Here is a 12,985-nt window from a genome sequence, read left to right as displayed (position 1 = left end):
TGTGTTAGTATGCAAGTTGGGAACCTGTGTTACGTGCAGTCATTTGCACCGTGTATCAACTTGCGTTCTAACTTATGAGCTGTATCTTCGTGATTCACGTATTAGCTGCCCTTCTGTCCCAGTGGGGGACGGGATCTTGCAAAATCCTCAGTTTCTTAAAGCAACAGGTTACCATAACTTCTCTATTAGAAGCATATTGAAGGATTTCACATTATCACATTCATTATGGCCCTTTGGGCCACTACCACACCCTGAGCAGCTTGGACATTAAGCGATTAATGGCACGCACAAATGCAGTAAGCGGAATTGCTTTTATTTATTTACAAGGTTTCTTACACACCTTTCGACATCAGGTCCTAGAGTGAGTGACAACAACTAAACAATTATAAAAAGACATAGAACAACTACTTGAAGCACATAAAACAACCCACCTCTTTAGATAATTAAGGGGGCATTTAAATGCCCCCATATCAAGTCTCTATTTGTGTGTCATGTATTTGCAGACAATTCCTTTTTAATCATGCTTCTATTTTGTGTGTTTCTTTTCCAAATAAAATACAGCTATGGGGTTGTGATCCAAAGCACGCTGTCAATCTGGATCAGGGCCTCATGCCAGTTCCGCATTGAAAAGCCTCCCCTCTTCAGCTACTATTTCCCGCTGAAGCTGTGGCTGTATGGCAGTTTTCATGTGTTTTGTTTCCCACAACAGAGTGCTATTTGGAGGGGAAAGCCTGCAGGGCCCATTCAGACTTGACAGCAATGACACTACATGACAGAGTCAGACTGTTACTAATTCCCTCTAAAGAAGTTGGCAGTTTGGGGCGGGGACTTAATATCCTTAAACCTTTCCACACCACACATTACCCCCCCCCCAAAAAAAGTTCTTTCCCCAGACCTTTGAGGGAGGAATGTATGGGTGGGGAGAGGATTCAGTTCCTTCCTCCTGACCCCCCCCCACTGTTTTTTAAACTTCCCCACCCATCCCTGGTTTTAAAGGACTTGGCACCTCCCGCTGGCCTGTCAAATTTGCACCAAATGGCAACCTCATCTCATTTCCCCACACAGACAAAGGAGCTGATTTTCTCTCCAGAAAACAAAGTATTGAAGGTAAAGAGAACATTATTTGAGTCAGCATCACGGAAGAGTATTACCTCTGCTTCATAGTTCACAAGCACACGGATTCTCTTTGGCCAAATCCCAAAGGTAAGGTGTTGTGTTCTGGCCGAGGGTGAAGGTCCCAGAGATATTCCAGGAGAAGTGGAAGCATAATATGCACCAGTAGAAATCCTCCCAATAGCCCAGATCCCAATCCCATCATTCAAATTGACAATATTGTGACCCCTTAAAGACTCCTTGACAACCCCCACAGCCCAGAAGTTCTCGTTCCCCACGTCCACTATCCAGGAATGGGCCCCCGAGGTGATTCTCTCAACTCCCATAACATAGGAACAACAATTAATGTTCTTATTTGAGAATACGGGGTCAACGAATGATTGGTTCGAATACGTGCTTGTTGAGAATGTGAAGGCAAACGATGGTGGCTTCATATATATGTCTCGGGTTGGTGCTTGGCCATACGCTTCTAGGACTAGTTTAGGAATGGCCATGTCTTCACCTACAAGAGAAAGGAAACGATTAGGGAGGGAGCGCCCAAAACCTGCATCCAAGTTTTGTGCAGCTCTGAGTAAGGAGGAGGTTTGAAAAGCCAATGTACTAATGGGGTGGGGGGTGGGAAATCGCTCCCACATGCAGGTCAGTTCAGAAACTCAGGGAACGCCCCTTGAGGGCAAGGATGCTAGCTCAGAGGTAGGCTTGCTTGCAAAGGTCCCTGGTTCAAATCCTGTAGGGTGAGTTCCCTGGATAAAACCCTGGAGAGCTGTTGCCAGTCATTCTTGGCAATATGAAGCTAGATGGGCAGACGGCTTGGCTCTGTAGAAAAGCTGCTTCCTGTGCTCCTGTGCTCAGCCCTTCTCTCAATCTCACATGTAAAACCCAAAACAAAGAACCCTACCCAACCTGGAAATGTACTTTCTTTTCTGGAGATCCAGACAGCTGAAGTAACGCTGCCCAATCTGGAACCATATGTTTTACTCACACTTGGCTCCTAGGTAATGCTTTAGATTAGGAGTGCTTGGAAGTGTGTTCACGCCAATATTTAAAATGTAGTCATCGTATAGGACTGTTTGAGCTCTTCCATGTTGCTGTAATGCGCTTGGGGCTTGTGCGTTGAGGACCACATTTCCCACGACTGGAGGCCCTGAGATAAGGGAGCCGGGTGCACTGGGTTGCCATAGCAACACCAGCAGGTCGAGTGTGCGACTTGTGGAGTCATTCACCCTCCCATTGGTCCAGGAAATATGCCCACATGTAGAGACAGGAATAGTAGCCTCTGGGGCATTGCTTTCATCCTGTCTGTCTTGTCTGTGCCCTGTCCCATTTGCTGTCAGGGTCTGACTCTGTAGGACTCAGGGGAAGAGGCTGTGGGTTTTGCACAGAAGCATTAGCTAGCACGGTGATGAGTGTCAATGGATCTGCTTGTACGTATCTTTACTTCAAAGATAATGAAGGACTGGTCTTGTGTCTGGAGACATTAAACACTTGGTTACTTTGAACTGTGTGGGAGGAGTTTCCCCCTTAACAAACTCTGGAAGATGTTGTTCAATTGGGAGCAGGAAATCTCTGATGACTCTGCTTGCTGTGCTCATAACACACACCAGTTGAGATGTGGTGAACTCCCAGCTGACTTCAGCAAGCCACAGCATTCCAGCATTCCCATTACATTTTATGGAAACACTGGGACGGGGGGAGTGTTTCAGAAAAATCAATGCCAAATAATGAATATTACTCAGAATTCTGAATAGAGAAATAGAAAAAAAGAACACTCAAATGTCAAGCTTCAGTTACTCTTCCTTGCTTCCCAGTCCTCCAGCTCTGAGAGAGTTAGAAGACAAAACCAGAGTTTTGAAGTAGAGCAGAGTTTAGGGATGTGACAGGCTGTAAAAGGCAGCAAGACAGAAAGATATTCAGAGCACGAGGGTTGATTCCTGTTTTGAATGCAAGGCTGTGGCAGTGGGAGAAACAAGACACTCTTGGGGTGTCCATGCTGTGAACCCCTCCATCGTAGGCTCAGATTCTATATATGTGGGAATAAACCATATATCCTAAAGACACCACAGTCTCTGCTGTCTCTCATTTCCCAAAAGGAAATACGAACCCAGGGGAGGAAGCTTGGGACCCCAGCAATCTTGTGCTGCTGGGAGATTGAAGTGCAAAACCCTCCCATTTCTCATCTGCAAAAACTGTTTAAAGATCTGCCAAACCTGGAAATGTACCTTTCTTTCCTTGAGGTCCAGAGAGCACAGCGTCTGAGGAAAAAAGTGAAATGGGGAAAAAGTCAATACTCGTACTTGGCTCCAAGGGCATTGCTTCAGAGTTAGAATGTTTCCAAGAGTGTTCAGGCGTAAATCTAAAATTTAGCCATAGTACTCCGTCTTCCTCCCTCTTCCAGCATTAGCATTAAGTGTTATGAAAGCATGTTTGGGGTGGGGGGCACAGAGAAGAGTTGCCTCCCCCAGCTCTGAGAGAGTTAGAAGACAAAACCAGAGTTTTGGAGTAGAGTTTAGGGATGTGACAGGCTGTAAAAGGCAGTAAGTTGGAAAGAGAACCAGAGCATGATGGTGGGTTCCTGTTTTGAATGCAAGGCTGTGGCTATGGGAGAAACCAGACTCTCTTGGGGTGCCTGCGAACCCCTCCATTGTAGGCTCAGATTGCATATATGTGTAAATAAACCATATATCCTAAGGACACCACAGTCTCTGCTGTGCCTCATTTGCCAATAGGAAACTCGAACCCTGGAGAAGCAGCCTGGGACCCCTGGAATATTCACCATATGGAAATTGGCAAGGCATGCAACTCTATCTATCATCTGTCTATCTATCTATCATCTATCTATTTATTTATCTATCTATTGATCTAATCTGTCCCACATCTAAAACATCATACAATGACCCTTGTTACCTTTGAATTTCTTGGTCTCCTTCTCCAAAAAAGGATGTATTTTGGAGAAATAATCTATTTGCTGTTTTAATCCACGAGGAAATGCTATTGCATTGATGGTTTTATTCTTATTTTCATTACATCTAGGAAGAAGAAAGTGAGGTTTATTGTGCTCATCAGGTCATTCTCAAGTCTTTCTTAATTCAGTTGTTTACCACTGACTCAGAACAAAGGTCATTCGGGTTTTCTGTGGATTTACAGCTGAATAGAAGCAAACATTTATCAGGTTTTCTGCTGATTTATGTTTCTCCCTAGACAGTGATAAGCAGCAGGTTTTCCCAGGAAAAGCGGCAGGACAAAAGGAAAGCTTCTCGGACCTTTGCTTAGAAATCACAGGAAAGGCAGAAGTGTGGATGAAGTCCTGTGATAGCAGCGAATGGTATTGTCTGCCCTGTGACCATCACAAAGACCTATTACAAACTAGAAAATGATGTATAAGGGGGTGGAGAGTATAAAGTGTAAATTTACATACACATTTTTTCATTTAAAAATTACATATAAATGATCAATCCGTAATCTCTTTTACCTCTTCTTTTAAAATAAACTTTACTGTGAAGATGCCGAAATATTTTCAAACTATCTGTCTGAAATTTGACGCACACGTTGCATACCGTACCATGTTTAAAATTACAGCTAGGTCAGAAGTGCCTGATTAACTTGTGACAAAGTTGTGATTTGTCGTTGCTTCTTCCTGATCAGAACAGGGTATAAATTGGCACAACTTGGTTGAGGATCCAGCTGAATCTGCAGCACAGCCTTACTGAATATTTTCTTCAACAAATTATGTTTGCCCACAAGTACCGTATTTTTCGGACTATTGGACGCACCGGTCCATAGGACGCACCTAGATTTGGGGGGGGGGGGGAAATAAAGGCAAAAAAAAATTATCCCCCCCCCGCCATCCGCGGGGCTGGGGCGGGGAAGCCCGAGCTTCCCCCTCCCCCAGAACGGGACCCAGAGCCATGCCGAAGCTGCGTGCAGCTTTGGCATCGCTCTGGGAGCTTGCGGGGCTGGGGGAGGAGGAAGCCTTCCGCCAGCCTCCAAACCATGTCGGGAGACAGCGGGATGGCACGCTGCGCCTCTCCCGCTGTCCCCCGAGTTTGCGGGGCTGGGCCAGCCTTCTAACCAAGTCGGGGGACAGCGGGAAGGGCGCGCTGCGCCTCTCCCGCTGTCCCCCGAGCTTGTGGGGCTGGCGGTGGGGCTCTCCTGAAGCCTGCCATCCCGCTATTCTCCGACCTGATCTGGAGGTTGTGGGGATGGTGGGGGGGAGAAGCAGGCTTGCTTCTCCCACCCCCAGCCTCCAGATCAGGTCGTGGAATAGCGGGATGGCGGAGCGCTGCCATCCCGCTATTCCCCGACCTGATCTGGAGGTTGTGGGGATGGTGGGGAGGAGAAGCAGGCTTGCTTCTCCCACCCCCAGCCTCCAGATCAGGTCGTGGAATAGCGGGATGGCGGAGCGCTGCCATCCCGCTATTCCCCGACCTGATCTGGAGGTTGTGGGGATGGTGGGGGGGAGAAGCAGGCTTGCTTCTCCCACCCCCAGCCTCCAGATCAGGTCGGGGAATAGCGGGATGGCGGCGCTTCGCCATCCCCCTATCCCCCGAGCTTGTGGGGCTGGGGGGGGGGAGAAGCAGGCTTGCTTCTCCCCCCCCCAGCCTCCAGATCAGGTCGGGGAATAGCGGGGTGGCGGCTCTGCGCCTCCCCGCTGTCCCCAGCTTTTGGGTGCAGGCTGCTGCCCGCAAGCCTTGCGAGCCCGCGGGACATCCCGCCGGGCTTGCAAGACTTGGGATAGCTTCCTGAAGCCTGGATAGCGAGAGGGGTCGGTGCACACGGACCCCTCTCGCTCTGCAGGCTTCAGCAAAAGCCTGCATTCGCACCATAGGACACACACACATTTCCCCTTCATTTTTGGAGGGGAAAAAGTGCGTCCTATAGTGCGAAAAATACGGTAACTATTAAGAGCATCTCTTTACCCTGGCCTTTGTACTCTAGGAGATGTATTTTAGCACCCACCCAGTTTTCTTGGATTGTTATTTGTTTTAACTATTTTTAATATTGTATTTTAATTCACAAGCTGCCCTGGAACCTGACAGTGGAGAGCAAGTAAGAAATCTAATAATCCACCACCATCACCAACAACTCTGCTATGATATGAAGTATACAGTAGATGAAGAAATATCATCACTTCTTCCTAAAATATTTTATATACAGTGGTACCTCGGGTTACATACGCTTCAGGTTACAGGTTACAGACACTGCTAACCCAGAAATAGTACCTCGGGTTAAGAACTTTGCTTCAGGATGAGAATAGAGATCGTGCTCCAGTGGCGTGGCAGCAGCAGGAGGCCCCATTAGCTAAAGTGGTGCTTCAGGTTAAGAACAGTTTCAGGTTAAGAACGGACCTCCGGAACAAATTAAGTACTTAACCTGAGGTACCACTGTACATTCTCCCCCCAAAATCCTATCCATTTTGTATGTTCTTCTATGCATCCCCCAATGTGCTTTCTGTACATTTCCCTGCATGAGATACACAGTTTTAGGTGGATTTTTTAAACGAAAACATGAATCACAAAATTTGTAAAAGTATGCAATCAGATTGGTAACTGTTTTCTGATCTGCTTATTAGTCTGTAAACTGTGAATTAGATTAGTTCACATAAAAGTATAGACCAAATAATATTTTCCCTTACCTCAGAGGAAAGAAATTAATATTATTCATTTTCATATTCATAACAAAGCCACATACCTTTCCAGGATGCTTCTCATATTCTAGATGGAAGAGACAGAATGAGAGAAATTCAGTCCCTTGCACCAGTTGCCTCCAGCAGTTTATTAGTTTCCCCTTTTCTTTATATATCAACCAAATACTGAAGTGCACACGCCTACTGTAAATACTGTATTTTTTGCTCTATAAGACTCACTTTTTCTCTCCTAAAAAGTAAGGGGAAATGTGTGTGCGTCTTATGGTGCGAATGCAGGCTGCGCAGCTATCCCAGAAGCCAGAACAGCAAGAGGGATTGCTGCTTTCATTGCACAGCGATCCCTCTTGCTGTTCTGGCTTCTGGGATTCAGAATATTTTTTTTCTTGTTTTCCTCCTATAAAACTAGGTGCGTCTTGTGGTCTGGTGCGTCTAGAGCGAAAAATATGGTACTTCTATAGATCAATGAACAGAGTGTGTGGTGGTACAGCCCTTCCCCAGGGGACAACCTGGACGGTTTTGTTCCACCATTGCTCACCTGCAAGAATTCAGTCACTGGCTGCTTCTGTTTCTCCTCCAGCTGCCTGATTAGGTTGTCAAGGGAGGCCATTTCCTCACAGAGTTTGGCAATATATTGATTCCTACAGTTTTTAATCTCATCGTCCAGTTCCTTCAATTGAGCCAGCAGGAGGCGCTCTTGTTCTTCCAGAAACTGGTGCAATTGCTTGAAATCGGCCATGATTTCCTGCCTCTCCATGTCTGTCTGCTTCTGCAAGGAGGGAGTCATGGCCAGACAAAGACACTGAGATGTTCCCTTAATTCCATGTGCACAACCTGACTGGCAGGGCAGCTGATGTTTACTTCAACACTCACAAAGGTATAGAACATCAATCACAGCCGAGGGCAGCAGGCAGGCTAAATTAGCAGGACACGGCCTCTTTGCTTGCCTCTGTCCTCAGTATTTTCCTGCTGCTCACCTACCGGTCTATTAAGCTGCTGCTGCTCTCTATTCCCTGGCATCTTCAGCCTGGCTTGGCCACCTCACTCTGCCTAATAGTAGGGCCGTGAGGAAGTGACGAGAAGGAGGAAGACTGGCTTTGTGGGGTTCATTCTTAAAGGATTAATGCTGGCATGGCTGGACATTTATGGACTCAAGGACTACATTCGCCCTTAGACAACCCTACCAGTTTTAGCCTGTCCTGCTGAATGTTGCCTAAGCTTGCAGGCAGCTGCTCTTCAAGGTCTGAAGCAGAGATCTTTCCCAACTCTACCACCCAATATCCATTTAATTGATTATGCCAATGATCAAACCTGGGACAGTGTGCAAGTGAAGAAGTAAGGCCTCACTCTGTCAAGTATAAACATCCTGGAGAGGCAAGAAGGTTTGCACCTACCAGCAGATGCTGGCTTTCGGTCTCCCCATTCAGTTTAGAAGACAGAATTTCTTCTCTCTGTTTGTTCAGGAACTCCAAATGACACAGGATTTTACCCTGGGGTGGCCAAAAAGGCATTTGGGTTAGTTTTGGCAGCAAAGATATAAACTCTAACAGGCATGTCTGTTCAAGAAACCAAGAACATGAAAGTTGAAAAGAGTCTACGTGTAGCTTCTAGGAAACTTCCGTTCTCAATGTGGAATTAGATTCGGCCATCAGCCGAAGCTCCTGACAACCTTTCCACCAGGCAGCCCTCCTAGACTATTTTGGGGGGACTATAGTATTGGAAGACACAAGATCTACCCACTTTGGAAGAATGGCAGATGAAGGTGATTGACTACATGGAACTGGCAGAAATGACTGGCAGAATCCGAGACCAGGGAGAAGAGTCGGTGGAAGAAGATTGGAAGAAATTTAAAGACTATTTACAGAAATATTGTAAAATTAATGAATGTTAGAATGATGTTGGATAGAAATTAAGTGGTTTCCAGCTGTAATGCTTTAAGAGAATATGAAAAAAGGCTTATAAATGGGTAAAAGCTTAATGGCAAGGATTTGCTGAACTAATAAATCTAAGTGGAATACAAAAAAGGGAGACGGCGGAAGAAGAATGGAAGAAGTTTAAAATTTACCTTAAGGACTACTATAAACTGCATGAATGTTAGAATGTCGAGGTTTTGAGAAAGAAAGGGTTACAGCGATATAAGATTAGAATGAAGGAAAGATTAAGAGGACAGAGGCTTGACAGAACTATTTAGAAGTTGCTGAAAAACTTTGGACATTGGGATACAGAAAGGGGAGGTATGGGGGAGTCCGAGAAACAAGGTTTATGAAAAAAAGGGTACGAAACTATACATGTTTGTATGTCTTTTTATATGTTTGTATTGTTTTAAATTTTTTTTTGTAAAACCAATAAAAATCTTTTTAAAAAAAAGGAATACAAAAAAGGGAGGTATGAGGAGGTCCAGGGAAATAAGCTTAAGGAAAATAAGTAATGGAAAATCAATGTGTTTTTAACTGTTTTTATTTTGTATTTTTCTTTTTCCATTTTTACTGTAATATTTTAAAAAATCTTAATAAATATCTTATTAAAAAACATATTTTTTGGGGGGGGTACTATCCTGAGCAAAAAATGGCGGGCATAACATCCGTTTCCCAACATAAATTCTGAGACTAGAGAAAAAGAGAAACTGCTGGGACCTGAGGAACACCACATGCTTCCACAAGGCTGGCTCATACGGAGTCAGACTGTTTTCTATACCGACAGAAAGTTGCTTTGGGGCAAAGGCTGTCCCCAGCCCCACATAATAATGCTGAGGAATAAACCTGGGACCTTCTTTGGTCAAAGCAGAAGCTCTACTGTTGAGCTACGGCCCTCAGATCAGCCTTCCAGCATTTCCCTGCCCTGGGCTCCTGGGGCAGGAAAAGGTGGGAGATGGTTGAAATGAGCATTTTTCAAGTTCCTTGGAACTTCTTGTGAATGTTCCTACTTCTGAATGCTCAGTACAAGATAGGAGCTGCAGGCCTCACTATCTGGCTTCTCCCCAGGCTGCAACATTCGCCAGCTCCAGTTCACATCCTCCTCAAGTCTTTTTTGCCTGGCTAGAATGTGTCCCTGAACTCCACTAATGCTTTCCACTTACTTAGATGGTGAACATAGACGGCAATGAGAACGTTTGTAGGAACTAGTTTACTGCAAAAAGGTGAAATTTTCACTTGTTGCTCTCTCCACTTTTGCCTCAGGCCCCAATAACCGGCAGCGTTTGGGACACAAACACTCACCCACATGCCCTGCCCGAATTTCGCAAAGAGAAAAATGCAGCCCTCGGGCTGAAATATTTCCCCCATCCCTAGGATAACTGCGCATCCCTTGGAAGCCTGGTCCCCAATCCTACAGCTCCCTACCTGATACTCCTCAAAGGCCTCCTCCTTCGGGATCACCTTGTGGTCCCTGTGCTCCTTGGATTTGTCGCACACCACACAGATGGGGGCTTGGTCGTCTTCGCAGAAGAGTTTCAGGGGCTCCTGGTGTCTCTCGCAAACATTTCCCAGCACTTCCACCCCTTTGGCCGCCTGAAGGCTGAATTTCTTGACTATTTCCACAATGCTCGCCAGTTGCCGGTTGGGCCTGAAATTCCTTTGCTGATGAGGTTCCCTGCACTGAGGGCAAGAAGCTTCTTGGTCCGATTTTCCCCAAGCCTCGGTGATGCAGGTTTGGCAGAAATTGTGGCCGCAGTCTATGATCACTGGATCTGTGAAATACTCCAGGCAGATGGAACATGTTGTTTCCTCGCAGAGGTTCTGGACTGGACCCTCGTCTGCCATTTCGTCTGCCTGAAATGAGAACAAAGGCTTTAGTTTCCCTTCTCCAGTTTCAAGTTACAGGGCGGGCCTTTCCCTCCCTCTGGGTGACTCATAGTTTTTGAAAAGAAGCAGCATAAGCCGGGGGAAACCGTTACAGTGTGCAGCTTCACATCTGTACCATGAATTCAAAGTGCATGGTGTCTGCCAAAGAATCCTGGCAATGGCCGTTCACCCCAAAAAGCTACACTTCCCAGCACCCTTAACTAACTACAGTCCCCAGGAAAATTTGAGGGAGAGCCATGTGGCCATCATGAGGCTGATAAAAGGTCTAATACTAACTGACTGGAGCAGGAAGAGGAAGGAAGTAAAGACTGAGAAAAACAATTGTTTACTTGAGAAGGAATTAGTGAGGGAAGAATTGGTTTCCTGTCTCCCACCTCCAGTTCTCATATAGTATCTTCTTGCAAACACTGTTGCTCCAGTCGCAAATGTTAACAGGATTTGGCGACAACTAACTTTGACTTTTGAATTACCACAGTCAGGACACTGTAGCTGATATGATTAGGCTTTTAGATCAAAATAAAATTAAAGTAAATAAGCCCAAAGAAAGAAAAGTAAAACCACATGAGTGTTTACTTAAGTTTATGATTTCATGTGTTTTTATTGTGTGTGTCTGCCCTGAACTCCCCATCCTGATCCAGCGCAGTAACCACTATACCACACTGTCTGTATCTGAAGGAACATCCAATCCAAGTTGGGTTTAAGGATAAAGAGCCCTGAGAAGGGAGAGCAGTTGGCACCCTGGTGCTGCCCATGGGCACGGATAGCATCCAGTCAGCATACTGAGCTGGTCTTTGTTCATAATTTAGAGACACACAGACACTCTCTAGCTGCAGCTTCCACAATTGCACTGGGGGCCGGAGTGACTGACAGTTGTATCTTTGCTGAACCAAGGAAATGGCCCCGGAAATATTTTTGACCCTGTTTGGGAAGGTTTAGGGGTGGAGGAAGTGGAGAGGAACCACCTGCATCTCCCAACCAAGGCTGCATCACAAATGGAATGATGCCTTTATTCTCCAATGATAAACATTCACTGTTTTATTCATGTTCAGATGTTCATGGTGTTTCCTTTCACTATGATGTCTTCATTAATGCAAAACTGCAAAAACAAACACACAAAATACACAAAACAGAAGCATTGCTGAATATCGGATTTCTCCTTCTATGGAAACAACTGCAGACTTTTTCATATATAGAACTCTGAAAACTCCACTGAGTATTAATGAAGGACAGGAAGAATGAAACTGAAACCTTCTTTCCGTGAACCTCGTTCCCCAAAACAACAGGAGGCCATGATCCAGATTTCCCCCAGGACAGACAACTTGCATGGGGGCAGGGGGAGAGAGAAAGAAGAAATTGGTGGCTGCAGGGTAGCTTTTTAAAATGTTTTGCCACACATACCATAACATTATTTGGCACGGGACCCTCTCAGGCCCAAATCAGACGTGGCGGCAGTGACACAACATGTCAGAATCTGTCTGTTACAAGCTCCCCGTAAAGTGGGATGAGGGCACTTAGAGTGCTGAACCCTTTCCCCCACCTACGGGACCGCCTCTCCTGGTATGCCCCGCGGAGGACCTTAAGGTCCACAAATGACAACACTTTGGATGTCCCAGATCGCAAGGTGGTTAGATTGGTCTCAACTAGGGCCAGGGCCTTTTCAGTACTGGCCCCGACTTGGTGGAATGCTCTGTCACAAGAGAATAGGGCCCTGCGGGACTTGACATATTTCCGCAGGGCCTGCAAGACAGAGCTGTTCCGCCTGGCCTTTGGTTTGGACTCAGTCTGACCCTTAAGTTTCCCTCCCCTTATGGTTTTGATCTAAGGGCTACCATTAAAATGAGGCTGCATTTTAAATTGTATTTTAACCCGTATTTTAATAAATTGGTGTTTTGTGTGTGTGTGTGTTTCCCCCCATTATGTTTTTATTGTAATTTTACTGGTGTTAGCTGCTCTGAGCCCGGCTCTGGCCAGGGAGGGCAGGGTATAAATAAAATTATTATTATTATTATTATTATTATTATTATTATTATTATTATTACACATACAACCTTCCCTACCAAAGGCACTTTTGCCAGACGTTTCCCCCCAATGTAAGAAACCTACAGTGGGGAGTAAACAGCTGGGAGGTTTTCTCGGGGGCCCTTTCACCTGTCTCCCAATAGTTTTGTCCTGTACAAATAAGAATGAATTCAACTTGTTGGGACAATATATTATTTAGTTCAAATTTCTTCTTTTGCCTCTTACTATATAATTCATCAGTTGGCTTGTTAATTATCAATGTCCATGAGTCATTTATTTCCTATTTCAATTTCCCCTCCTTATGTGACGAGTAGGCTATAATTCAACCTCTAATAAAAGCTTTATATGCTTCCCATTCATATATCCTAGCAGTCAACGTGTCAGTATTTATATCAAAGAATTGTTCAGTCTC

At 45.4% G+C, this 12,985-nt stretch overlaps 1 protein-coding gene across 2 annotated transcripts; it reads right to left on the bottom strand.

Annotated features, from left to right (window-relative positions):
• Positions 1–292: 292 nt before the first annotated feature.
• On the bottom strand, positions 293–11,537 carry LOC308580762 (zinc finger protein RFP-like). Of its 2 annotated transcripts, none has more exons than XM_081182909.1 (8): positions 11,517–11,537; positions 10,093–10,521; positions 8,149–8,244; positions 7,293–7,523; positions 6,802–6,824; positions 4,018–4,139; positions 3,321–3,365; positions 293–1,615 (listed from the first exon to the last, which is right to left on the bottom strand). In XM_081182909.1, the coding sequence occupies exons 1-8, from the start codon at positions 11,520–11,522 to the stop codon at positions 1,050–1,052; spliced, it is 1,518 nt and encodes a 505-aa protein (XP_081039035.1). In that variant the 5' UTR covers positions 11,523–11,537; the 3' UTR covers positions 293–1,049. The 2 variants fall into 2 exon arrangements, with proteins under 2 accessions (XP_081039035.1, XP_081039034.1); XM_081182908.1 differs by lacking the exon at positions 11,517–11,537 and adding an exon at positions 10,670–10,856.
• Between the last annotated feature and the right edge of the window lie 1,448 nt (positions 11,538–12,985).

The sequence above is a fragment of the Podarcis bocagei genome, assembly GCF_964188305.1.
Source record: "Podarcis bocagei genome assembly, chromosome: 2".
NCBI lineage: Eukaryota > Metazoa > Chordata > Lepidosauria > Squamata > Lacertidae > Podarcis > Podarcis bocagei.
The sequence above is the reverse complement of the archived record's forward strand: the minus strand, read 5'-3'. Positions and strand labels throughout refer to the sequence as shown.

What these genes read in the sequence shown, in the direction of transcription:
- LOC308580762 (XM_081182908.1), bottom strand. An exon ending in CAGTGACTGAATTCTTGCAG is followed by an intron (nt 6,825 to 7,292) that starts GTGAGCAATGGT and finishes TCTTCCATCTAG; the next exon opens with AATATGAGAAGCATCCTGGA. An exon ending in ATGAGAAGCATCCTGGAAAG is followed by an intron (nt 4,140 to 6,801) that starts GTATGTGGCTTT and finishes TCTTCTTCCTAG; the next exon opens with ATGTAATGAAAATAAGAATA.